General features: G+C 51.0%; 1 protein-coding gene across 8 annotated transcripts in view; it reads left to right on the forward strand.

Moving 5' to 3' along the window:
• The window catches only part of SLC4A5 (solute carrier family 4 member 5), an 81,301-nt gene that overhangs the window by 41,421 nt on the left and 18,120 nt on the right, over positions 1-21,760 (forward strand). For all 8 annotated transcript variants that reach the window (XM_033125549.1, XM_033125553.1, XM_033125556.1 and 5 more), the window contains 13 exons: positions 888-983; positions 3,362-3,417; positions 6,689-6,846; positions 7,326-7,413; positions 8,396-8,550; positions 8,921-9,118; positions 10,231-10,405; positions 11,028-11,161; positions 11,863-12,134; positions 16,351-16,409; positions 17,771-17,971; positions 19,861-19,974; positions 21,240-21,401. In XM_033125549.1, coding sequence (XP_032981440.1) covers positions 888-983; positions 3,362-3,417; positions 6,689-6,846; positions 7,326-7,413; positions 8,396-8,550; positions 8,921-9,118; positions 10,231-10,405; positions 11,028-11,161; positions 11,863-12,134; positions 16,351-16,409; positions 17,771-17,971; positions 19,861-19,974; positions 21,240-21,401 — 1,868 coding nt within the window. The remainder of the gene's footprint in view (positions 1-887; positions 984-3,361; positions 3,418-6,688; positions 6,847-7,325; positions 7,414-8,395; positions 8,551-8,920; positions 9,119-10,230; positions 10,406-11,027; positions 11,162-11,862; positions 12,135-16,350; positions 16,410-17,770; positions 17,972-19,860; positions 19,975-21,239; positions 21,402-21,760) is intronic.

A 21,760-nucleotide genomic window follows, 5' to 3' on the forward strand; every position in this document is an offset into this window, starting at 1 on the left:
TTGAAGTTTTTCCCACTGAACACCCACGAAGAGCCAAGAGTCTCGGCAGAAACCAAAGCACATCAAGATGGTAGAAGGGGTGGAGTCATCTCAAGGATGTCAGGGCTGATCGGCCTGGTATCTGGTGTCCATCTCATCCATAGGGCCTGGAGCCATTAGGGAGAATGGCGTGGTCCACGTGTGCACCTCAAACCTGCAACCTTCCTCCACTCTTGATATCCCAGAGTCGAGATGCCCAGGCACCAGCCTTGCTGGACCTATCAGATAAATGCAATAATCAGAACAAACTTGATAAAGTTGCTAAATAAAGAGCTTTGATGAATCTCTTTAGATGAACTGTTTGAAATGAGGGAAGTGTTTAGCATATCATAATAATGGCAGATACATATTTGTAGCTTACCGCATTCCAGGCACTGAGTGTTCAACATGTGTTAACTCACTTCATCCTCACAATCACCCGGTGACTAGGTACTGTACTCATCATCCCTGTTTTACAGATGAGGAGCCTGGGACACAGAGAGGTTAAGTAACTTGTCTAAGGTCACACAGCCAGTCAGTGGTGCAATCAGGGATGAAACCAGGCCATCAACAACACCTGGTGCCTATTGAATCAATTGGGTATCTATCTCACTTTCAACAGTACAAACATTTTCTCGAATCTTGCTTAGACTGTTAACTTGCTTCCCAACGCCCCCTCCCTCCCAAAACAAGAACAAGAACAACAACAAAAAACCCGAAACACCCTTTCTTCCTGGAAGGGGAAGAGACTTGTCTTGCAGTCCACTTTATTTAGGTGAAATGACGATAAATGTGTACCTCGTTAACGAGAGAGGCTGTGCTGCTCCAGCCAGGCTGCCAAGGCAAACCCCTTCTGTTCCTGCTCCCAGATCGCAGCCCCGCGCGGAGCCCTGCAGCGGTGCCCAGCCTGCACCACTCCACCGAGGACCTGAGGATGCGGCAGGGCGCCAGTTATGGCCGTCTGTGTGAGTGTGTTCTCTGCAGCTGGGCCACAGCTCCATGGCCACAGCTTCGTCCTGGCTGTGGCAGCTGTGGATTGTCGACTTTCATAGACTTTCAAAGGTGGAAGAGATAAAGCCCAGGATCTGTCTAGAATTCTCAGGACAGGCATCAGGAAAACTCTAACTTTCACCCGGAACGTGGGCTCGTCTCGGAGCCTAATTTACTACCATAATTTTCTGTATAATATAACTCCGAAAAATGCAGTTCTAAATCAAGTCCTGGCATACTCAATACCCAATCCTGTGTGCTAAGCATTTGTCTCTTAGTTGGTACCTTTGTTTTCATCAAACTGATCATTAGCTCTGATTGTGGTGAGGAGCCTTCCTAGAAACTGAGTTAAAAACAGGTGAGGTACTTTCTGTTAGGACAGTGGGAGAAGGTTGCCATCACTGGGTGACAGTGTCATGCTGGCACACCCCTGGCAGAGTCACAGCCCCTCCCCCCCCCAGTGCTGGGAATTGGGGAGAGGACTTGTGAGGTTCCCAGTGGCAGATAGGGCTTTTTCAGGCAATTCGTCAGGGATGAACAGACGGGTGAGCTGTGAGGCAAAGAAAAGAGGGAACTTGGGAAATGAAAAGAAAGAGCAGTGTGAAAATAGCAATCCGATTTTCCTTGAAATGCTTTCACTAAAATGCCAAGACATGAACAGACATAGCCCAGGGCCATGGCCTCCCAGGACCAAAGAATGATTTGGGAGGATGTGTGGCCCCAGCCTGAGGCCTCGGCCGCAATTTGTTGGGGGCTTTTTTCCCTCTGTTCTTAGTGACCCTGGGGCCCCCACTTGGTTGTTCTACATAGGGATGCCGGGGGCATAAGTCAGCAGGTAGCGAATGTCTTACAGACATGCCTTCTACTCAGTTATTCATTATGTATGAGGTCGCCCCCGTGTCCTGCTACTGTGGTGGGGACGGGATAAAAGGCATGCTGCCCCACCCCGAGGGGGCACCTGGGAAAGCTCAGAGAGGAGGAGTCCCTCGCCTGAGTCTCAGAGAATAGGTAGGAGTTTTCCAGGAGCATGGGGTAGGAGGGTGTTCTAAACAAAGGAGACCACAGGGGATGATGGGCAGGAAGGCGCTGTGAAGGGTGCTGTGTGCGCAGGGTAACAGCCGCTCCGTTCACCGGGAGTGTAGGGGGCCTGGCAAAAGGACACAGCCTTTATTCGGAGGACAGCGGGCACACCTGAGACGTTTCAAGCAGGAGCAGACCATGCTCAGATTTTTATTTGAGAAAGAATAAACCAGAAGGGGAGACGATGAGACGCGAGACACTGGGCCTGCCTTGGGGCTATGGGAGCAAGAATACAGAGGGCAGGTCGAGGTGTGGGAGTCGGTGACCGGGAGAAGTAGGAGGTGAGGAAGAAGAGGGAGTCCAAGCTGGCACCTACCTCTCTGCTCTGATTGCCAGTGGACAGGAGGGAGGGGGCACAGAGTGGAGTAGGGTCTGTGGGGGATGTCATTTGGTGAAAGACAATGAGTTCCGTTTCCCAGTGTGTTGAGTGAGGTGCCAGGGGAGACCAGAGCTCAGGAGAGAGATCTGGAGTGGAGACCCCGCCTCCCCCCCATCCTCCACCCATGTGACGCGGAAGCCATGTGAGTGGTGTGAATGACCAGGATGGAGCGGGTGAAGCCTCCAGAGGGGAGGAGGGCAAAACAAGACCCTGGGGAGAGCCCAGCAAGAGAGGGTCCCAAATAGAAATAAGAGGAGGGGAGCCAAGGGAGCATGTTCTGGAAGTGAGGGGACGCACCAGGCCACAGAAAGCCAAGAAGCAACAGGTCTGAGAGTGCCCCCTGGATCTGGCTGACCTGCTCCTCCTGCCTTAATATCAGGCAGTTCAAATAAATCACCACCGCTGATCTCCCCCACGGGGAGCCCACCTTCCTTTCCTCTGCCAGCCCAAATCCCCATCTTTAAAGACTCGCATGGGTCATGGAGGACAGAGGTGAAATGTCTTTGCTCTCCAACAAAATCCAAGCTTAGTGACACCTGGCACCTCACCTGGTAATGTGTCTGTGTCCCTTCCCACCCCCAGGGCCTGGCACAAAGCAGACATCTTGGTCTCTGCCCAAGCAGGTGGGGTGGAGGGTAGAGATGAGAAGGCAGCAGATTGAGAGATTGAGGAGTGAGGAAGGAGAAGCAGAATCTGGGGTCCGGCAACTCTTTTAAGAAAGATACCATTGAAGGGAAGAAAAGAGAGCAGAGGCTAGCTCAAGGGGGCTGCAGGATTAGGGGAAAGGTTCTTGGTTTGGTTATGAAGATGGGAGAAGCATGTGTAGGGATCAAGGGAAAAGGACCTAGGAGAGCCTGGCTTCCCCTGATGGACCTTCTTTCCCTTGTCTCCTAGGTCACGCCCAGAGCAGAAGCATGAATGATATTTCTCGCACTCCAAGCACTGACCAGGTAGTAGAACCCCTGCACCAGGCCTCAGTGGAGGGCCAGGGCGGGCAGAAGCCATTTTTTTTGGGGGACAGGGAGCCCCTGTGGGTGGGACTCCAATGCCATGGAGGAGCAGGAATCCCCAGGAAGGACCTGGGTGGAGTCTCTGGCTGCCTTGGTGACAGTGCCCCATCCATACTGACGGATCCCCAAGTGCTGGCACTGTGCCAGGCCCTGGGAGGAGGAGGGGGCAGAGAAGCATGATGGGCTGTTTCTGAGCTTGGGATTTGTTGGACAGAGACCAACACGCAGAGTTCCACCTCCTGCATGACACACAGTACCTTTAACGGTGGATGGGGACGTGGGCTGGTTGAGACAAGCAATGGCGCCTCAGTGGTGGTGAATCCACTGGAATGGCCAGGAGAGGGTCTTCTTGACTGGAGCAGGATACAGTTGGTTGCGGTCTCCCACTGGCTTGGCTAAAATCCTCTTGATGAGATCAGAAGCCTACAAGCAGGTGGAGTCCATGTTCTAAGGCCCGTAGCCGGGGAACCCTGTGGCTGTGCCCCCTGAGGAAGCCCAGAGGAGCGCCCTCAGTTCCAAGCCCTGTACACCTCAAGGGCAGGAGTTCTCATGATCCCCTCTCTTGTGCCCCCAGGAGTAGGAAGAAAGGTGATAAAAGAACCCTGAAATTTGGTGAGGACTTGTCAGGAGCTTGGGTGGCCTTTACAGCACCCCAAGTTTAGTGGCAGGCAAAACAAAAGTCATCCCTCATGTCGGTGTCCCAAGGGCCCTGTGGTGGCCAAAATAATAAAATAACAATAATAGCATCCACCACCACGGAAGGACCACACACTGCGTGCACCACACCGTGCGAGGATTTTCTGTGCATCAGGGAGGTACTATTCCCCTCTCCACTCAGGAAAACATTGACGCTTAAAGCAGCAGTTAAATAATGTGCCCAAGTTCATGCAGCTGAAAGGTGGCGGAACCATGACTTGATCTATGCAGTCCACCTCTAGAGCCCTTAATTTGGAAGTGACTTAGGAACAAGCATTCTGGGACATTACTGAGAGAGGAACCCACTTGACTACAGTCAGGCACACAAACGGGGGAGCCACGATAAGGAAGCATTGCCAAGTCAAAGTCTTTCATCACCTATTTTAATGAATGTCTAGCTGTCCCTTTCCCCAGGCAATGCTGCCTGGATTTAGGGATTGGGGCCCAGCCCTGGGGGCCCAGCGTCCAGCTCTCCTAACTGATCAGGTGACGATGCTGGCTTCTCAGTATTTGCAACAGCAGCGGCTTGTTGTGCGAACAGCCGTTTGTCCACCAGATGGCACTCTTTCCGGGCAAGCCCAGAGGTGTGTGCTCTGCAGGCTCTCTCTTCATCACTGCATGCCGGCCCTGCGCAGGCTGGTGGGTTCTCAGTAAGCAGAAGGTGGATTCAGACAGCATGGCTGTGTGTGATGACTCAGCAGCCCTGGAACAGAGTCCCCATGGTTTCGGGGAGTGGGGTCAGCAAGAGCCAGGTCCGGACTGTGGCTAAGCCCGGAGGCCAGAACACGAGCATGGCCCACTTCTGGGACGTCACCACCCTGGCCTCCTTACCAAACATGTTACCACCTGCAAGGGAGGACCACGGCCTTGTTTCAGTTCCTCTCCTTTCCTGGATTACGAGTGTGCTGGTTGGGCTGTCCCAAAGCGTTGTTTTCAAACCCTCGTTCTCCAGGCACTCCTGCCATCTTCTCTCTCCTCCTGTCCCCTGGACCTGCTCCTCGCCTGAGGCTCGAGGGCACAGAGAGGGCAGGGGACAGCGGCTGCCCTGGCATACCAAGTCCACCCTGAGGAACGCTGCTTATGACTCAGCTGACTGCAGCTAGGACAAAGGAACTTTTTGAGTTGTGGGGACTCAGGCCTTCCCGTTAACTCCTACCCGTGCTTGTTCTCACTGCATGAAGGTCCTTGGGCTATTGCTCTAGTGGTTGTAGAGAGTTCTATTGTTTTGACTGAACTTAAAAGATGATAAGGGCGCAGCCCTTTCTCGTGCTGGTAGGCTACCTGGCTCAGTGTGTCTCACGCCCACACTGCGTGAATCAGGAAACAGCGATGGGCCCACAGGGGCAGGACCTGCTGGCCGTACCCATGGCCACAGCTGATCCCTCCTCAGTATAGGAAGTGAAGCAAAGAACCTGTGTCTTTGCTCATCTTAGGAGAAGCAGACATTTCTGTATCCACAGAGACTCCAACCAAGGAGGAGTGGGTGGCACATTTGTGGCATCCACAGGATCTCTAGGTAGTGCCTTCTGGGCCCTTTCTTCCTTTGGTGGCCACAGTGGACTTCCACCAGCCCTACCCTCCAAGATGTTCTCTCTCCGCCCTCTCTCTACAAAATTATCTCTGTCCCTTGCTGCCCAGAGGGAAAGCAATCTGAAAAATGAGTGCATCCTAAGATGTGAGCTTGTATGTGACCTTCCCTGGGGCATTTTCATTATAAAAGAAGACTCAGGAGGAGTCAGTGTCTTACCCTAAGAATGACATCATAAACGCAGGGAATGGGAGTAAGTTTGGGAGGAGGGCTTGCCTCCAGCACCTCTCCCATCAGACCCCACTCACTTTGCCTCTCTGACCTTCCTGCCCTGAACAGACATAGCCAGGACTGGAGAGGGGGCACCTGGACCGTCTCAGTTGGAAAAGCTATGAGTTTCCTGGGAGTTCCCCTGGGGGTGACTTGGGGGCGAGGAAGTCTCCTTCAGACTTGGAGGCATGGCCCAGGGGTTCCTGTCAGCCAGGATGGAGACGGCAAAGGGGAAATAAAGCACGTCCACCCTGGCCATCATAAGGGGACTCAACCCTCCTGCAGCCACCCAAAGTGAAGGCAGAGAGGGAAGGGTGGAAAGCTGAAGTGTAAGAGCCAAGATTCCCATCTGCTTGAGCCTCAAAGGCTGGGCCATGAGGCCTAACGTCCAGCAAGCCCAGGGCTCTCTTCTCTGACCCCTCAGCTCACACTTCAGTTGAACAAAGTTTTTACCCGTCAAGGAGCATCTTAAAGATCAAATCATTGCCTGTTCCTTCCCATCTAAAAAGGCTTAGTTGGTCCCTCAGCTTAACCAAGTTTGAGTCTCCTCATCTACAGAATGGAGGAGAATGTTTGGTTATTTCTTTCAGTGTCTTGAGAAACGTTAGGAGAGCTCTTTAAAGGTAGGCCTCCACAGAGCTCTAAAGAGGGATGCGGGAGGGAGAACTGAAACCGTTGTGAGTAACCCTGGGAGTCTCCTGTCCTCTCCTTAACCAGCGGAAAAACAAATTCATGAAGAAGATCCCCAAGGACTCAGAAGCCTCCAACGTGCTCGTGGGCGAGGTGGACTTCCTGGACCAGCCCTTCATCGCCTTTGTGCGTCTGATCCAGTCGGCCATGCTGGGAGGAGTGACCGAGGTGCCCGTCCCCACCAGGTGAGGACCATTGAAATCTGCCCACTACACCTGCCCCCAGACAGCCAGCTGTCCATGCAGGCAGCAGGTGGTGCTGGTGGAGACACCCCTAAAACATAGAAGGAAAGTTAGGGAATTGGCTGGGGAGGAAAATCTTCTAACTAGGGAAGAGTTTTACAGAGTTGATACGAAATAATCATTAAAAGGCAGGAGCCAACAGCTAGGAGAGATGCTGTTGGGTGGGCTCGGGGACCCCAGAGCACAGTGAGGATGCTAACGGGGAGCTAGTGGGAGTGAAGAAGGAATGTCTCTCCAAAGCCAGTATGGGAGTCACCGGGGGAAGGGACAAGTACAGCCAGTTAAAAAGATAAGAGTGGACACTCTTTAGAGAATCCTTCTCTTCACTTGCTTCTCTTTTTCCTTTTCATTTTCCTCCTCCTCTTCCTCCTCCTCCTCCTCCTCCTCCTCCTCCTCCTCCTCCTCCTCCTCCTCTTTCGCAGATTTCTGTTCATATTGCTGGGACCTTCTGGGAGAGCAAAGTCCTACAATGAAATTGGCCGTGCAATTGCAACCCTCATGGTAGACGATGTAAGTGGTAACGAAAAACGCGTACTCCCAAATGTCACGGCTCCTGCATCACGCACTATGCCTTCATTCATTCACCTACCCAATAAGTGCGTTTGAGCGCCTGCTGTGTACCAGGCTCTGTGCAGGGGGCTGAGGACTGTGAGAAAGAGGGAATAGCCACTGCCCTCTAGGAGTGCTAACCGAGTGGGGGAGACAGACCTCGAATACAGGCAGTCAGGGAGAAGGAAGAAAGTCAGGAAGTCACACGAGAAGGGCTTTAAAGCTGCAGATGAGCAGAAGGTAGGCAGACCCAGCACAAGCCTAAGGCATTCCAGACAAAGGGAGCAGGGGCCAAGGTTCAGAGACAGAGAAACTGGATGGAAAGGGTTTGATGTAAGCTCGGTGTCAGAGCTTTGAGAGCAGGAGGTGACACAGAGAGGCAAGTCAGAGACCACACAGAGCCTGTGGGCAGAGCAGAGACTTCACACTCTGTCCTTGGAGGAATGGGAAGCTTAGAGGATGTTAAACACAGGTATGATCCGATCAGATCTGCAGCTCAGACAGAACACTCTGGAGACACTGTGGAATGAGGCAACCTGGCCCTCCAGGAACGGAGGGCTAGGAAGTTATAATATAAACAGATATGAAATAGCTGAGTTTCTCGAACTGCGCTCTGCACAGGTTTTCTAATGAGCTTGCTCTGTGCAAAACTGAAAGCAGAAAGGTGAAGTCACTCAACCAAAGTCTGACAGCTGGAACATGGAGACCTGGCCTTCTGATTCAAGGGGGGCCATATGCCCCCAAGGCTGCTGTTTCCCAGGTGGGCCATATTTCGCCTGCCGGGATATGTTCTCATCTGAAAAACTGAGAGCAAATTGGCAGCAGGAGCCAATTGGCAGTTCCACGCGATTTTCTTTGAAACTGTGTGTGGTGTGGTCCCAGGAGGTGGGTAACAAGGGGACCTGGGCCAGAGACCTGCCTTTCTCTTCCTCTTCGCTGCCAGCTCTTCAGCTACGTGGCCTATAAAGCCCGCAATCGGGAAGATCTGATCGCAGGGATTGACGAGTTCCTGGATGAGGTAATCGTCCTTCCCCCTGGAGAATGGGACCCGAATATCCGAATTGAGCCCCCCAAGAAGGTGCCGTCTGCGGACAAGAGGTGAGTATGTGAATGGAGGGACAGAGAGGGGAAAAGTGGTACAAAGGGAGTTTCAAGTCTGTCTGTTTCTTTCTTTGGATTCGAGAGAAAGTTGTCAGCATATATGGGTTTATGCTTATTCCCCCCAGTTTCATGTTAGTTCTCTAAAAAGAAAAATCAGAAGGAAATAAGCTGACTTTGAACATCTGTAAAATCTGGGTGAACCTGTGTGTGGGTATTGTTCGTCATTTTCTGCATTTTCCTCTGTATTTTAAGATCTTTTATGATATTTGTTGGAGAGGTAAAGTATGTTCTGAGGACAGTCCTGGAGGGGCTGAGCCCTTCTCAGGATTGGAAGCCACACTGCCCCATGTCCCCTTTCTCCTTCCAGGAAATCTGTGTTCTCCCTGACTGAGCTAGGCCAGATGAACGGCTCCGTGGTAGGAGGTGGTGGAGCGGCTGCAGGAGGTGGCGCTGGAGGTGGCGCTGGCGGCGGTGGTGGTGGGGTCAGCGGCGGAGGGAACAGCGGGAATGACAAAGAGATGCCAGCCATGCATGAAGTCGGAGAAGAGCTTATCTGGACAGGAAGGTGCCCACCCCAGACCTGACAGTGACACCAGCTGTCCTTTACACTTGTCTCCTTCCTGCCCACCCTGTATAAACCTCCCCACCTCTCCCTGCAGCGCCCACTCTGCTCCATGGGGTCTGGCCCCGGGGGTCTGGCCACTGCACTCTTTTCTCCCCCATGCCCTCCAAGCCCCTCCTGCATCCAGAAAAAAAAAAAGTATTCTTGCAGGAGAGAGGAAGAGGGATCCAGTACAGGAGTGGAGGAACCCAAACTTTCCTCTAGACACCCTTTGTTACTTCTATTAGTTTTCTAGGGCTGTTATAACCAAGTATCACACACTAAGTGGCTTAAACAATAGAAACTTATTCTCTCAGAGATCTGGGCTAGAAGCTCCAAATCAAGGTGTCGGCAGGGCTGTGCTCCCTCTGAGACTCTGGGTAGAATCCTTCCTGTGTCTTTCTAGCTTCTGGTAGTGCCAGCGGTCCTTGGTGTTTTTTGACTTGCAGCTACACCACTCCAATCTCTGCTTCTGTCGTCACATGGTATTCTCTCCATGTTTCCGTTTTCATGTGGCATTTCCCTCTTCTTATGAAGACACCAATCATAAGAGATTTGGGTCTATCCTAATGACCTCATCTTATCTTGATTACCTCTGCAAAGACCCTCTTTCCAACTAAGATCACATTCACAGGTACCAGGGGTTCAGATTTCGATACATCTTTTGGGCAGGCACAGTGAATCTGGGATGTCTCTGCCTCCTAAATTTGGACCCACCTGTGTTTACCAAGCACAGGTGTCCTGCAAATGATCAGGGATGTGAGCAGGACGGCCATCTGTGGACCCCAGGATCTGCACTTCCCGTGGAATGTTAGGTCTACTCCAGGATATAGTCTCATCAGGCCTTCCCGCTCTTATCCCGGCTGTCTGTGACCACCCTTCCCAGGGGGATGGCGCTAACCACAAACTTTAGTCCTGAGAGAATTCTTCCCTGGTCTTAAAAGTTCTGGTGGAAAGATCCCTGCCCCCATCCACTCCTAGTCAAATTCCCTTCCTCGTCCCAGACCCTCCAGGCTCCTGCCCCTGCGCTGATATTTTTATGGTGAGAAAGCAGCTCTTGGGCCTGTCTTGAGCAGGTTCTTCGGTGGCCTGTGTCTGGATGTCAAGAGGAAGCTGCCCTGGTTCCCAAGTGATTTCTATGATGGCTTCCACATTCAGTCCATCTCTGCCATCCTCTTCATCTACCTCGGCTGCATCACCAACGCGATCACCTTTGGTGGGCTTCTGGGGGATGCCACTGACAATTACCAGGTGTGTGTGAGTCGAGGTGTGCAAGCCTCAGGAAAATCTGCTTCCACCAGGTGGCAGTAAGGAGCTTCGCCCCATAATCCCGCAACAAAAAATTATCTAGCCTGAAGTACCAATGGTGCTGAGGTGGAGAAACTCCGCTGTATGGCAATTGCCTGGTTACTTGTCTGTGTCTCCCACAGAAGTGACGATGAATTAACTTGTTTGTGATGCGTCCCCAGTATCCAGCACAATGCCTGGCGCATAGTAGATATTTAATGGATTTTGAATGAATGAAGGGTCTAACCTCCAAAAGCACCTCCCCGATGTTTGAATGAATAAATGATTGGAAGGACGAATGGGCCGTCCTCTGGGAGTAGAATGGGCACGGGGACAAGCGGCAGCATTGGCAGCCCTGTTTTCAAGGCCCTAGAGTGCCAGAAGGAAGTCACATCTGGACGTTTACCCAAATGCAATTGGAGAGAGTGATGCTGGTGGTTATGGGGGTGTGGAGGAAGAGATGGGGAGCAGAATTTGGGGAGGAGGGAGCCTGGAATAAAGGCTGAGCACTTTGGCCTGGGCCGCTGGCAGATAGCTGGGCGCCTTCTCCCGTGTCTGCGGCCCCTCACACTCCTCGTGCCCCCAGGGAGTGATGGAGAGCTTCCTGGGCACTGCCATGGCTGGATCCTTGTTCTGCCTCTTCTCGGGACAGCCTCTCATCATTCTCAGCAGCACAGGGCCCATCCTCATCTTCGAGAAGCTCCTCTTCGACTTTAGCAAGTAGGTGCCCTTGGTGGCCCCCGGGCCGCTCTCATACTTGGGGCAGGCTGCCGAGGTCGGGCAGGGGACTGACCCCAAAGGGGAGTTAGGGGTGAGGAGATACCAAAGCTGTCTCTACCTGTGCGAAGGACTGCCAGGCGGTCCCTCCTAACTCCCTCCAGCTCCCTGCCTTAAAGCCATCATAGTGCAAATTAGCATAGCTGATCGGGAGCTATCCAGGCAAGATGAGAGGAGAGAATTCACACTGCTCTGCTTGTAAGCAATTATGACCTGGGAGTCAGTTAGTGTGTGAAAAGTCTCGACCTGGAGGTCAGAAGGCTACAGTGTGACCTGGGCAGCTCCTGTTACCACTCCCGGCTCAGTTGCCTCATCTCCAACATGAGGCCGTTTCTGAGGCCTGCCCCAGCTCTGGCAGTCTGAAATTCTTTGTTTTTTCATTCACTCTCGGTGTTTGTTCCCAATTGTGAGAACTGAGCTGTCCTAGCACCTACCTGCCACCCGCATGAGATCCTTTCCCAGAATTCTCAAAGATCAGACAACCCCACCCAGGAGCAGCCCCAGTCCCCAGTCCTTTCACAGTCCTAGGAGAGCATTTGTGCCACAGGAGGGGCAGATAGATGAGCCCCTTCGAGTGGGTCTGGGGAGCCGAGCACAGCCCCGAGCCCTGGGCTGGAGGCCCCCCACTTTCCTCTGCCTTCCAGAGGCAATGGCCTGGACTACATGGAGTTCCGCCTCTGGATTGGCCTGCACTCAGCCATGCAGTGCCTCATCCTGGTGGCCACGGACGCCAGCTTTATCATCAAGTATATTACCCGCTTCACCGAGGAGGGCTTCTCCACCCTTATCAGCTTCATCTTCATCTATGATGCCATCAGGAAGATGATCGGCGCCTTCAAATTCTACCCCATCAACATGGACTTCAAGCCCAACTCCATCACCACCTACAGATGCGAGTGTGTCGCTCCGGACACAGGTGATCAGTAACCTCAGTGGTGCCCTCGGCCCCCCCCACCCCCCCCATTCCCCCACGTCACGTCTCTCTACTCAAGTGCAAGAGAGTGTGCCTGCTTGGGAAGATACCTACTGTCCCAAGGGAGCAAATGCAGGGTCTTGAACCCAGTGGTTGGAAGAAAGCCAAACGGACAGTAGCTCTGATAAGGGTCATGATTGTGACCCTCGGAGCCCAGGGTTGTGATCAGGAGGGATCAGGAAACCCCAAGAAGGTAAGAAGGCCTGCTTTGCCTGTGTGTTGGTGACGGGGAGGCCACACTGTCAGGAATGCTGCCCAGGTTCATGCTCCAGGCCAGAGGTAAACCTGATGCAGACTAACACCCCTCCCAGATCCGTGAGAGCATGAGGTCCCCCTGACGTCGCTCCCAGTGTGTAAGGTGAGACTGCACCAGAGGGATGAACAACCCTACAGATGGGGGCACATCAGCGTGGAGGGCCGGTCAGGGTGAGGGAAGGCCTGGCAACATGTCATCTGAAGGACAGTTGGAGAACCTGGTGTGATTCAGCATCGTGGAGAGGTGTGAGAGAGAAGGACTGTCATGTCTGTCACGGGGGGGCCAGATCCATCCTGTGTAACCACAGGAGGCAGAACAAGAAACAAGGAGCAGAAGCTCCAGGGAGCCGGGTGTTGGCTGAATTCAGGGAAGAACTTAGAGTGGTGGGAGCCGCCACACTGAGAGTATTGGCCCCCGGGTGGTCACAAGTTACTTGGACACTTCCTAGATGTCCATCTGCCAAGGGTATTATAAGAAGGACCCCTGCACTGAACAGGAGGCTGAATCAACCACCTGGTCAGTGCCATAATACTCAGTGCCACTCCTATGGTTCCTTTCTGACCAAAAAACTGTAAAGCTAGGGCTTCCCATAGTCTAAACCCCTGGCCTCCTTCACAGTAATAATTATGCCCCAAAGAGCCTTCCATGGGATGTGTCCAGAGTGCTACAGAGCAGGGGCCAGAGATCCATCCATACGTCTCAGCAGCACCAGGCTAGAACCACAGAGAGCAAACTGAGGTCCAGAGACCACCTAGGGTGGTCTCACTGGGTCACACTGAACCTTGGTTTTCACAGCTGTAAAAGAGGGGCATCCACACGGGCCCTGCCAGTCTCATGGAACTCTCGTGAGGTTTTCAAATCTGGTTGGAGGAAAGAAGTGGATTTTGTGTTATTCAGCCCCTTAATAATACTATCGGTTAAAGAAATTGGTCATAAGTCAATAACAATATTTTCTGCACAGTTACTGTGCAGCCTATTTTAGACTAGGCCTTGTGGAGATAAAGATGTCCTGACCTCAGGGAGTATAGTTCGGGTGGTAGCCTCTCTAGGGAGGCTGCACTGATTTTGCATCACTGCACTGATTTTGTAAAGAAAGCTAGACTTAATTGTTTTCTTTCATTTTTCTTATCATTAATTTTGAGTTATTCCATTAAAATCCCCTGGGTGATGTGGTCCTTTGTCCTGAACTGGGACGTGTTGCTAGCCCAGGGGATCACGGAGATCCTACCTACAGGTCCTTTCTGTTCTGCCCTATGGCGACTCCTGTCTCTGTGGGCCCCACCAGGGCACTCCTGTTTGCTGCTTGTGCCCTCTGGACTGTGGATTCATTGCACTGAACACAGATATTCCCACACACAAAGCTTTTGAAAGTACACATGCTTGCTGTCTTCTAGAAACAGTCCAAATTCTGGGACCACATGTAGAGCTTTGGTCAGTCTGAACCTCATGTGTCCACAGGAGAAGCCAAATCTAAAGGTGCCCTAGAAACAGCATATAGGAGCCTTAAGACAGGATTTGGGGAGCAAAAAGATACCCGCGTGTCTCCAACTAGCATCTGCTCTGGCCTTGCCCAGGTGCCTGATGTCACTTCATCATTTTGGGTCATGTTATTGCCATGGTTCTCCAGACCAGCAGCACCAGGGCCATCTAGGAACTTGTTAGAAATGCACATTCTTGGGCCCCATTCCAGACCTGCTGGATCAGAAAGTCTGGTGTAGGCCCAACTGTATATTAACAGTTCCAGGTGATTCTGAGGCAGTCTTAAGTTTGAGAACCACTGCTCTGTTGAACTATTAATTAGTAATACTGAGCCAGTATTAACCACTAGCCCTAGTAAGATTGGATTTTCAGTGTCTTCACAGAGAATAAAGGAACTGAAATGAGGACAAGTTAGTTTTGATTAGAATATGAAAAGGAAAGTTCTGGACATTTGGGAGACTGGAGAGGGGGAACTGACTGAGGAGGGTTTCTTTCCCAGCCCGTGGGCCACTTGCTTATGAATTGTTCCATATTCCTAGTTTTCCTGCAAAACCCAGTCTGGCGATGGCACACTGTCACTCACGGTCAGTCTTCACCATGAGAGCTTGTTTGGGGGCATTCCTTTTTACATTTAGTCTTGTTCCCATTATAACTGATTTGTATTTTATTTATGGATGCTGCATACACTGACATGGCTGCTTGCAATCCCAAGTGAGTACCACTTATAAACACTAGAATTTCAAAATATTTGATCCTTAGACACTCTGGAATTTTCCACGTCTCATTTCTTCCTTCTTCATCTTAAAGTCACTATCAGCTAAATCCTACAAAGTTCTCGATACACACGAATGGCTCCGCCTAAGCAAAAGACAAAAAAGGGGTGTTTGGTGTGACAACCTTGGCAATGGAAAGGCGTCTAAGCTGGCCAGGCTCGGGCAGCAGCTGGAAGTCCTCAAGCATTTGTGGGTAGCCCTGAGTCAGCTCTCTTGCCCGCCTTCTCTGCTCTATTGTTAACAGTGCATCACGTTCTCTTGGTCTGTGGTGTGAGGAAAGGTAGCAAATGTCCCTAATTTCTAGGAAGTGAAGTTTTTTTCGGAATAATCCTAACAAACTGCTGGTTGGAGAGCTTCCAGGAGTATTCTGACCTAGGTCAAGGCTGAATTCCTTAGCCACTCCCAGCCCAACTGTCCCAGAAGTGGGCAACACAGAGGGGCGCTGTGATCAGATCCATCAAGATAGATGACAGCGTGTTGGAGGCTGAAGGAAGCTTCAAGAATAGCCTCTTCGTCCCTCTGGGTTCCTAACCACAGCCAACAGGAGCCATATGGGGCTTGCAGTGCATTTCAGATTTATTGCCAGCACACTGGCTGCCAGGCCTCCTCCCTCCCTCCCCAAACCTCTGCAGAGGAGCTGCCCAGTTGGCCTTCACTTGGAGGAGAAGGCAAGGAGGACCCTGCCCTGCTCCACCTATGCAATGCAGGAACAAGAGACAGGAAAACAGTGGCCCTCCAAGGCCTGCCTTTATAAGGAATGGCTGTATCCCCCAGGGAAGGGCTCACAGGTCCTCTCAACTCGTGGGAACCCTCATGCGCTCCATTAGAGTCAGGGATGCTGAGGCCAGGACCCAGATTTAGTTTTCCTTAGATTGTACTCAAGGGGCAGATTAGAGGAGATATCAAAGCCAGTGAGTTCTTAAAGGCCCAGCTGACCTAAAAAGAAAGAAAGGAAGAAAGAAATCACACATATGAACAGGGCAGGAGAGAAGGGAAATGTGTGTGGAGGGGAACAGGGCAGGGAAAGGCACTCGCTGTGTGGAGCTGGGAGGTGTCTAGGCCCTGGGCCAGCCTACCTGGGGTGGATCATGACTCCTCCAAGTATGTGCTGTGTGACCTTGGGCAATGGGCAGGTTACTTAACCTCTCTGGGCCTCAGTTACCTCAGCTTTAAAAATGGAGTGATGTGTTGCAGATTTAGGAACTCAGCAAGCTGCTGTGTGTAGAGGTGTGGCATAGAGCATGGCGTGAGTACGTCCTTTGAAACCGGTGAAGAGCACAGACACGTGTCCGGTGGCTGGTAGGGATTCGCAAGGCACATTATTCACTAACTCGTGTCAGCACTGTGTCTTGGCGGCAGATCCCTTATTTCAGGTGTTAAAGCCAGCCCTTCAGCATCAGGCAGGAACTGTCTTAGCCTGGCCTAGATGGTCTGTCAGAGCTGTGGCTCGGGCTCCCCTTACCACCCGCCACCTTCCCTGGACAAAGTGAGCAGAGTGCAGAGGGTTTGATGAGCAGTCCTCACAGGAAGCCATTCCTTGGCTCTAAGGAACTGGAGGGAGAGGGAAAGGGTGGGGCCCAGGAGGGGGGTGTTCACAGGCTCCCTGCCCAGCAGCTGCTGACCCTTCCCCATGTCCTGTGTTCATCCACAGCAAATACAACTGGGTTCAATGCTTCAGCCCTGCTGCCACCAAACACCAACACTTCTCTGGTAAGTCCTTTCCTCTTACGTCAGACATTTGAGAGCTTTCGTTTGTGGGCAGAGTGAGAAAAGTTGGGAAACTGAGACCATCTTATGGCAACCCAGGCTGGCAGAGTCAGCACCAGCTGCCCGTCAGGTCACCTGTGGAGCTTTGTCAACGCACGTTTTTATTTCACGTGTGTGCTGTCAAAATCCCATTTTACAACATGCGTCACTCCATTAGGTCTATGTGCATGAATATCACACAGACACACACACACACACACACACGAAGAGGAGGCAGACGTGAGGAATGGTAAGTAGGGCTGCACAAACAATGCTGTCAGCAAAGTTTCCCATCCATCTTTCGACCTTCTTCCTTGTTTTTCTACCTAAGACCCCCAGTTCTCACCCAACAATGCCCCTCCCCAGCCCCAGAAAGTTCATTCATGCTCCCCACTCATTGAATCTGGTCTGTTCTTTGAGCTCCTGAGTCCCCTGGCCCCCAGCTCTGTTCTGCCTTTCCAATAATAATGAGTGGTGGCCCTCAGGAGCTGGCACCCAGCCTAAGTGGCTCCACGGGTGGCAAGTCCAAAACCAGGTGAAGGTAAAGGGTAGCACCTAGTAGGCCCTGGGGGAGATTCTGGGACCTCACATGTCCCCAGGGTTGCTCCTGCTGACCGCTCGGCTGGCAATGTAACATAAGATTTTTTCAAATATCTGATTTTGAGGAAGAATGGATTAAGTCAGCACCTATGTCTGAATACTTGAGGGCTAAAAAGACATCTAAGAAACAGATGTGGCCCTGCCCTCAAACTTGCTTGTAATAAACCTATGGAGACACACCTGATAAGTAATGAACAGCACAAGCAGAGCGTGCCATGTGTCAAATATGGCCAAATGTGTGCCCTGGATTGTAGACTTCTGGGACACCAAAAGGGGAATAACTGACCCAACAAGGGTCTAACAAAGATGAGGTGTGAGCCCAAATATGTGAAGGGGTGTACACAGGGGAAGGAAAGGGGTGAGTAAATTTGAGACTCTCCAGGAGGGAGGTGCTGACAGGACCCATGGTTGATTGACTGAGCTGGGAGCCTGGCCCACTGAGGGAGAGGGCATCCCTCCCTCTGCACTTTTCCTCTGTGCTAACACAGCTTTGCATCCTAGAATTCCACTAAGAGACACCTGTCAGCTCCTGATTTCCCCAGGGAGCCTCCTGTTGTTCATTCCTGACCCTGTCCCCAACAGCATCATTCTGTTGCTGGGTACCATGGGGCAGGAGGGCTGGGGCCCCTTGGGGAGAAGGAAGGGCTGCCTGAGGGCTGCGGGGGAGGACACGCTGACCCACCAGGAAGGCCCTTACCCTTTGTCTCCTGTGCTTGGTCTCCAAGTACAACCCCCTTAACCTCACAGAGCTGGACTGGTCCCTGCTGAGCAAGAAGGAGTGTCTGAACTATGGTGGGCGCCTACTGGGGAATTCCTGCCAGTTCATCCCAGATCTGGCACTCATGTCCTTCATCCTTTTCTTCGGGACATACTCCATGACCTTGACCCTGAAAAAGTTCAAATTCAGCCGCTATTTCCCTACCAAGGTAAGCTTACCCTGCAGTTAAGAGGGGACCTAGAGTAAGACCATTCACAAGACCTCCCTAAGAGGATTCTGACACACTCCCAGGATGGATGCCACAATCAGCACTCACTTACTAAGGTTTTTCAAATTAACGGCACAGACTTGGAATCAAAGAGAACTGGGTTCCCTTGCTGTCAAGTACCCTTGACGACACTTGGTATTGTCATACTTTTATCTTTAGTCTTTCTGTGTTTTTATAATTTTCATTTCCCTGATGACTAATGAAGTTCAAATTTTTATCATGTGTTTATTGGCCATATGGCCATTTGACTTTTTCCTTGGAAGGGCCTGTTTAAATCTCTTAAACATTTTTCTATTGGGTTGTCTGACTTTTTTTTCTGATTTGCAAGAGTTCTTTACGTATTTTGGATAGAAATCTTTTTATGATCATATGTGTTGCCAGTATCTTCTCCCAGTCTGTGCGACTGGCCTTTTTTTTTCTTAATGGTATCTTTTGATTAACAGAAATTCTTAGTTTTACTGTAAAAAATATATCAAAATTTTCCTCAAGGAAAATATTGGAGGAGTTATTCTTCTATGTCATCTTCTACAAGTTTCATTGTTTTTCTTTTATGTTAGATCTACAATCTATCAGGACTGCTTCTGACATTATAGTATGAGATAATATTTGTCTTTTAATATAGAGAGCCAGTTGTTTCAAAACTTTTTAAAAAGATTGTTCTTTCCCCCACTGCTCTGCAATGCTTCCTTTGCCACATATTAAATGTTCACACACAGTAGAGTCTATTTCTAGGTTCTTTATTCTGTTTCACTAGTTTATTTGTATGTCAATATCATAGCCATCATTTCTATGGTTTATAATCAGTCTATGTATCATACAGACCAACTTCTCCCTCTTTGGCCTTCTTTTTCAATAATGCCTTGGCTTTTTGCATTTTCACATAGGTTTTAGAATTATCTTAAATTTCACCAAAATAAAAAGCTTGTTGGAATTTTGATAAGATTCTATTGACTCTACATGTTGGGGGAACTAACACCCTTCAAATTTTGAGTCTTGTGATCCGTGGTCTGCCTCACCATTTACTAAGGTCTTCTTTCTCTCCATAACGTATTATTTATAGGTTTTGGTCTTAAGATCTTGCACATTTTTTATTAGATTTATTCGTAGGTATTTGGTTTCTTAATGCTATTATAAATTCTAACTATTTCTGATTTCTTTCCCTGTTGTTCTCTGGAAACTGCTGTCTCTAAAGAGACAGAGAAAGGTGGCAGGGTAGCCAGTGGTGTGGAAGGGCTGTTGGACGACAGAGAGGAAGGTGAATTCCAGAGCCTGGCCTAGGATGGGCCTCCTGAAACAGGGAAGCAAGAGGCGAAGGACTCTTGGTGAACAGGAGGTCTGAGAATAGTCAGGGGTCCCCAGGAGAGTTGGGGGCTTCCCCCCACCCAGCTTGGGTAGCAGTGCAACAATCTGTCACACATTTCTAGGAGTTGAGATTTCCTTCAGAGTTCAGCCCTTGCCCTCACCACCCTGATGGGTGACCTAGTTCAGTTGGTCATACCAGAAAATATCATCAGTGATGGCTGCCATGACACATGGACTGTAACAATTCCCACTTTGACTAATGCAATCCCTTGGAATGCATCATAGCTCATTTATGCCTATGAGGTACGTGCTATCATTATCTCCATTTTATAGATGAGAAAACTGAGGCTCCAAGAGATGACATGCTTCCCCAAGATCACATAGCTGGCAAGGGCAGAGTGGGGATGTGAGCTGAGGTCGGCTGACTTCAGAGCTCAAGCTCTTACCCGGTCTCCTCTTTGCTGCCTGAGGACTGGGTCCGCCTGCAGTTGGGCAGGTGCTTTGCTCACTTACTCATCTTTTTGCAGGTCCGGGCTCTGATAGCTGACTTTTCCATTGTCTTCTCCATCCTGCTGTTCTGTGGAATCGACGCCTGTTTCGGGCTGGAAACCCCCAAACTGCATGTGCCCAGTGTCATCAAGGTTTGCTCTGGACACTAGCTTGCCTGCCCACCAGCTGCAGATCCTTTCCCCTCTGAAATGATCACTTTCCCATACCCTCAGCCAAGCGACCATTTGGGTGGGTTCTCTGTGCCCGCTCCACCCTTCCTGTGTAAAACAGCCTCCCAAGGGGCTGTTCTTCGAGGTGGTGGGTTGGGGACATATTCACAGTGAAATCCCACTGTGTAGCCACGGGGTGGGGATAATGCTGGAATTTAGCTGAAGCCCCTTGATTTCCACTTGAGGGTCTACAATTCCCCGGTTCCTGGCAGTCTGCAAGCTGGGCCACCTGGGATTTGTTGAAAATGATCCCTTAGAACAGTGATTCTCAAAGTGTGGTCCCCAGACCAGTATCACACCATCGCCTGGGAGCTTGTTAGAAATGCAGATTCCTAGCTCCAGCCCAGACCTGTGGAACCAGAAGCACCACGTGGGTGTGGGGGCCAGCGCTCTGCTTAACAAGGGGGCCTGGGGCCTGCTTACGTTTGAGAACCACTGCTTCACAGATTCCCCATTAGTCCAGACTTGGTGCCATTGGCTTGTAGCTAGGCTCCAGCTCTGCTCCCTCACAAGGAGCACCCCCATCTCCACTGGGCTGGGAGGTACAGGTTCTAGAACTGGTCCTCCCTGCCTTTTGAGAGCTTGACCTTCCCAGTATTACTTCAGGGTTCTCCTAAGGAGCTTAAACACATCTCATAAAGCTGGTGTTGGCCTTGAAAATTAAAGTACCTCATTCTCTTAATAAACAAAAACAAAAGCTGAACTTCAGCCCAGCTCCTTATCCTTAATATGCAAGTCTGAATTGATGTTCGGTGCTTTACAGACAATTCTATAATGCTCCCCAGACAGGTGACAGGGGAGAGACAGCAGCATCAGGCACTGGGCTCATCAAATTCTTTATTGTTGCCTGTTGGGCCTCATTTCTGCTTCTTGTTATTTTGCAATTATGGAGTGACCGCAAGCTTTCCTCCAAACGCCCTCGGATTGCACCGCCCTGTTTCCCAGGCGATCCCAGGCGGCTGCCACAAATGATCTCAGTTCTGCAGACACTGCACCCTGGCCAAGTCTGTCTGCCTTGGGTCTCTTTGTTCTAAAGTTGCAGGCCAATGTCTTCAAGGGAAAGGATTGCATTTGAAAAGTACCCCAGTTGCGGGAAAGGCACGAAGGTGGGGAGAGTGGGGCCCAGGGCAGCAAGTGCAGTGGGACAAGGGAGAGAGGAAAGGGCCTTCTCCGTTTGCTCCACGCAGCCCACGCGGCCAGACCGAGGCTGGTTCGTGGCCCCCTTCGGGAAGAACCCATGGTGGGTGTACCTGGCAAGCATCCTGCCCGCCCTGCTGGTGACCATCCTGATCTTCATGGACCAGCAGATCACAGCCGTTATCGTCAACCGGAAGGAGAACAAGCTGAAGGTAAGGCTGGTGCTTGGAGCAGAAGCACAACCTCTTTCCTCCCACAATTCAGAAGGAACAAAGAAGGGAGATGGTACGTCTATCAAAATTTGGGGCCATTTGTGAAGCAAAATATGAGTCCAGAGGACTGGATTTCTGGTGTGTGTGGGGAAATATGACTTCCAGTTGCAGTAAGGCCACCAGGGCCAGAGTGACTTGATCCACGGACCAGGACCAAGCCCAGGGTGAGCCACTGGGCATCTTGTTTCTCCTAAAGAGACCCTCCAGCTCTGTACCTCCTGACAGTGAACTTGGGAGTCTGAGCAGATCCAGAACCACGAGGCAGAGGCATCCTTAGCCCTCCTGGTCTCTGCAACTCC

The sequence above is a fragment of the Rhinolophus ferrumequinum genome, chromosome 13, assembly GCF_004115265.2.
Source record: "Rhinolophus ferrumequinum isolate MPI-CBG mRhiFer1 chromosome 13, mRhiFer1_v1.p, whole genome shotgun sequence".
Taxonomy (NCBI): domain Eukaryota; kingdom Metazoa; phylum Chordata; class Mammalia; order Chiroptera; family Rhinolophidae; genus Rhinolophus; species Rhinolophus ferrumequinum.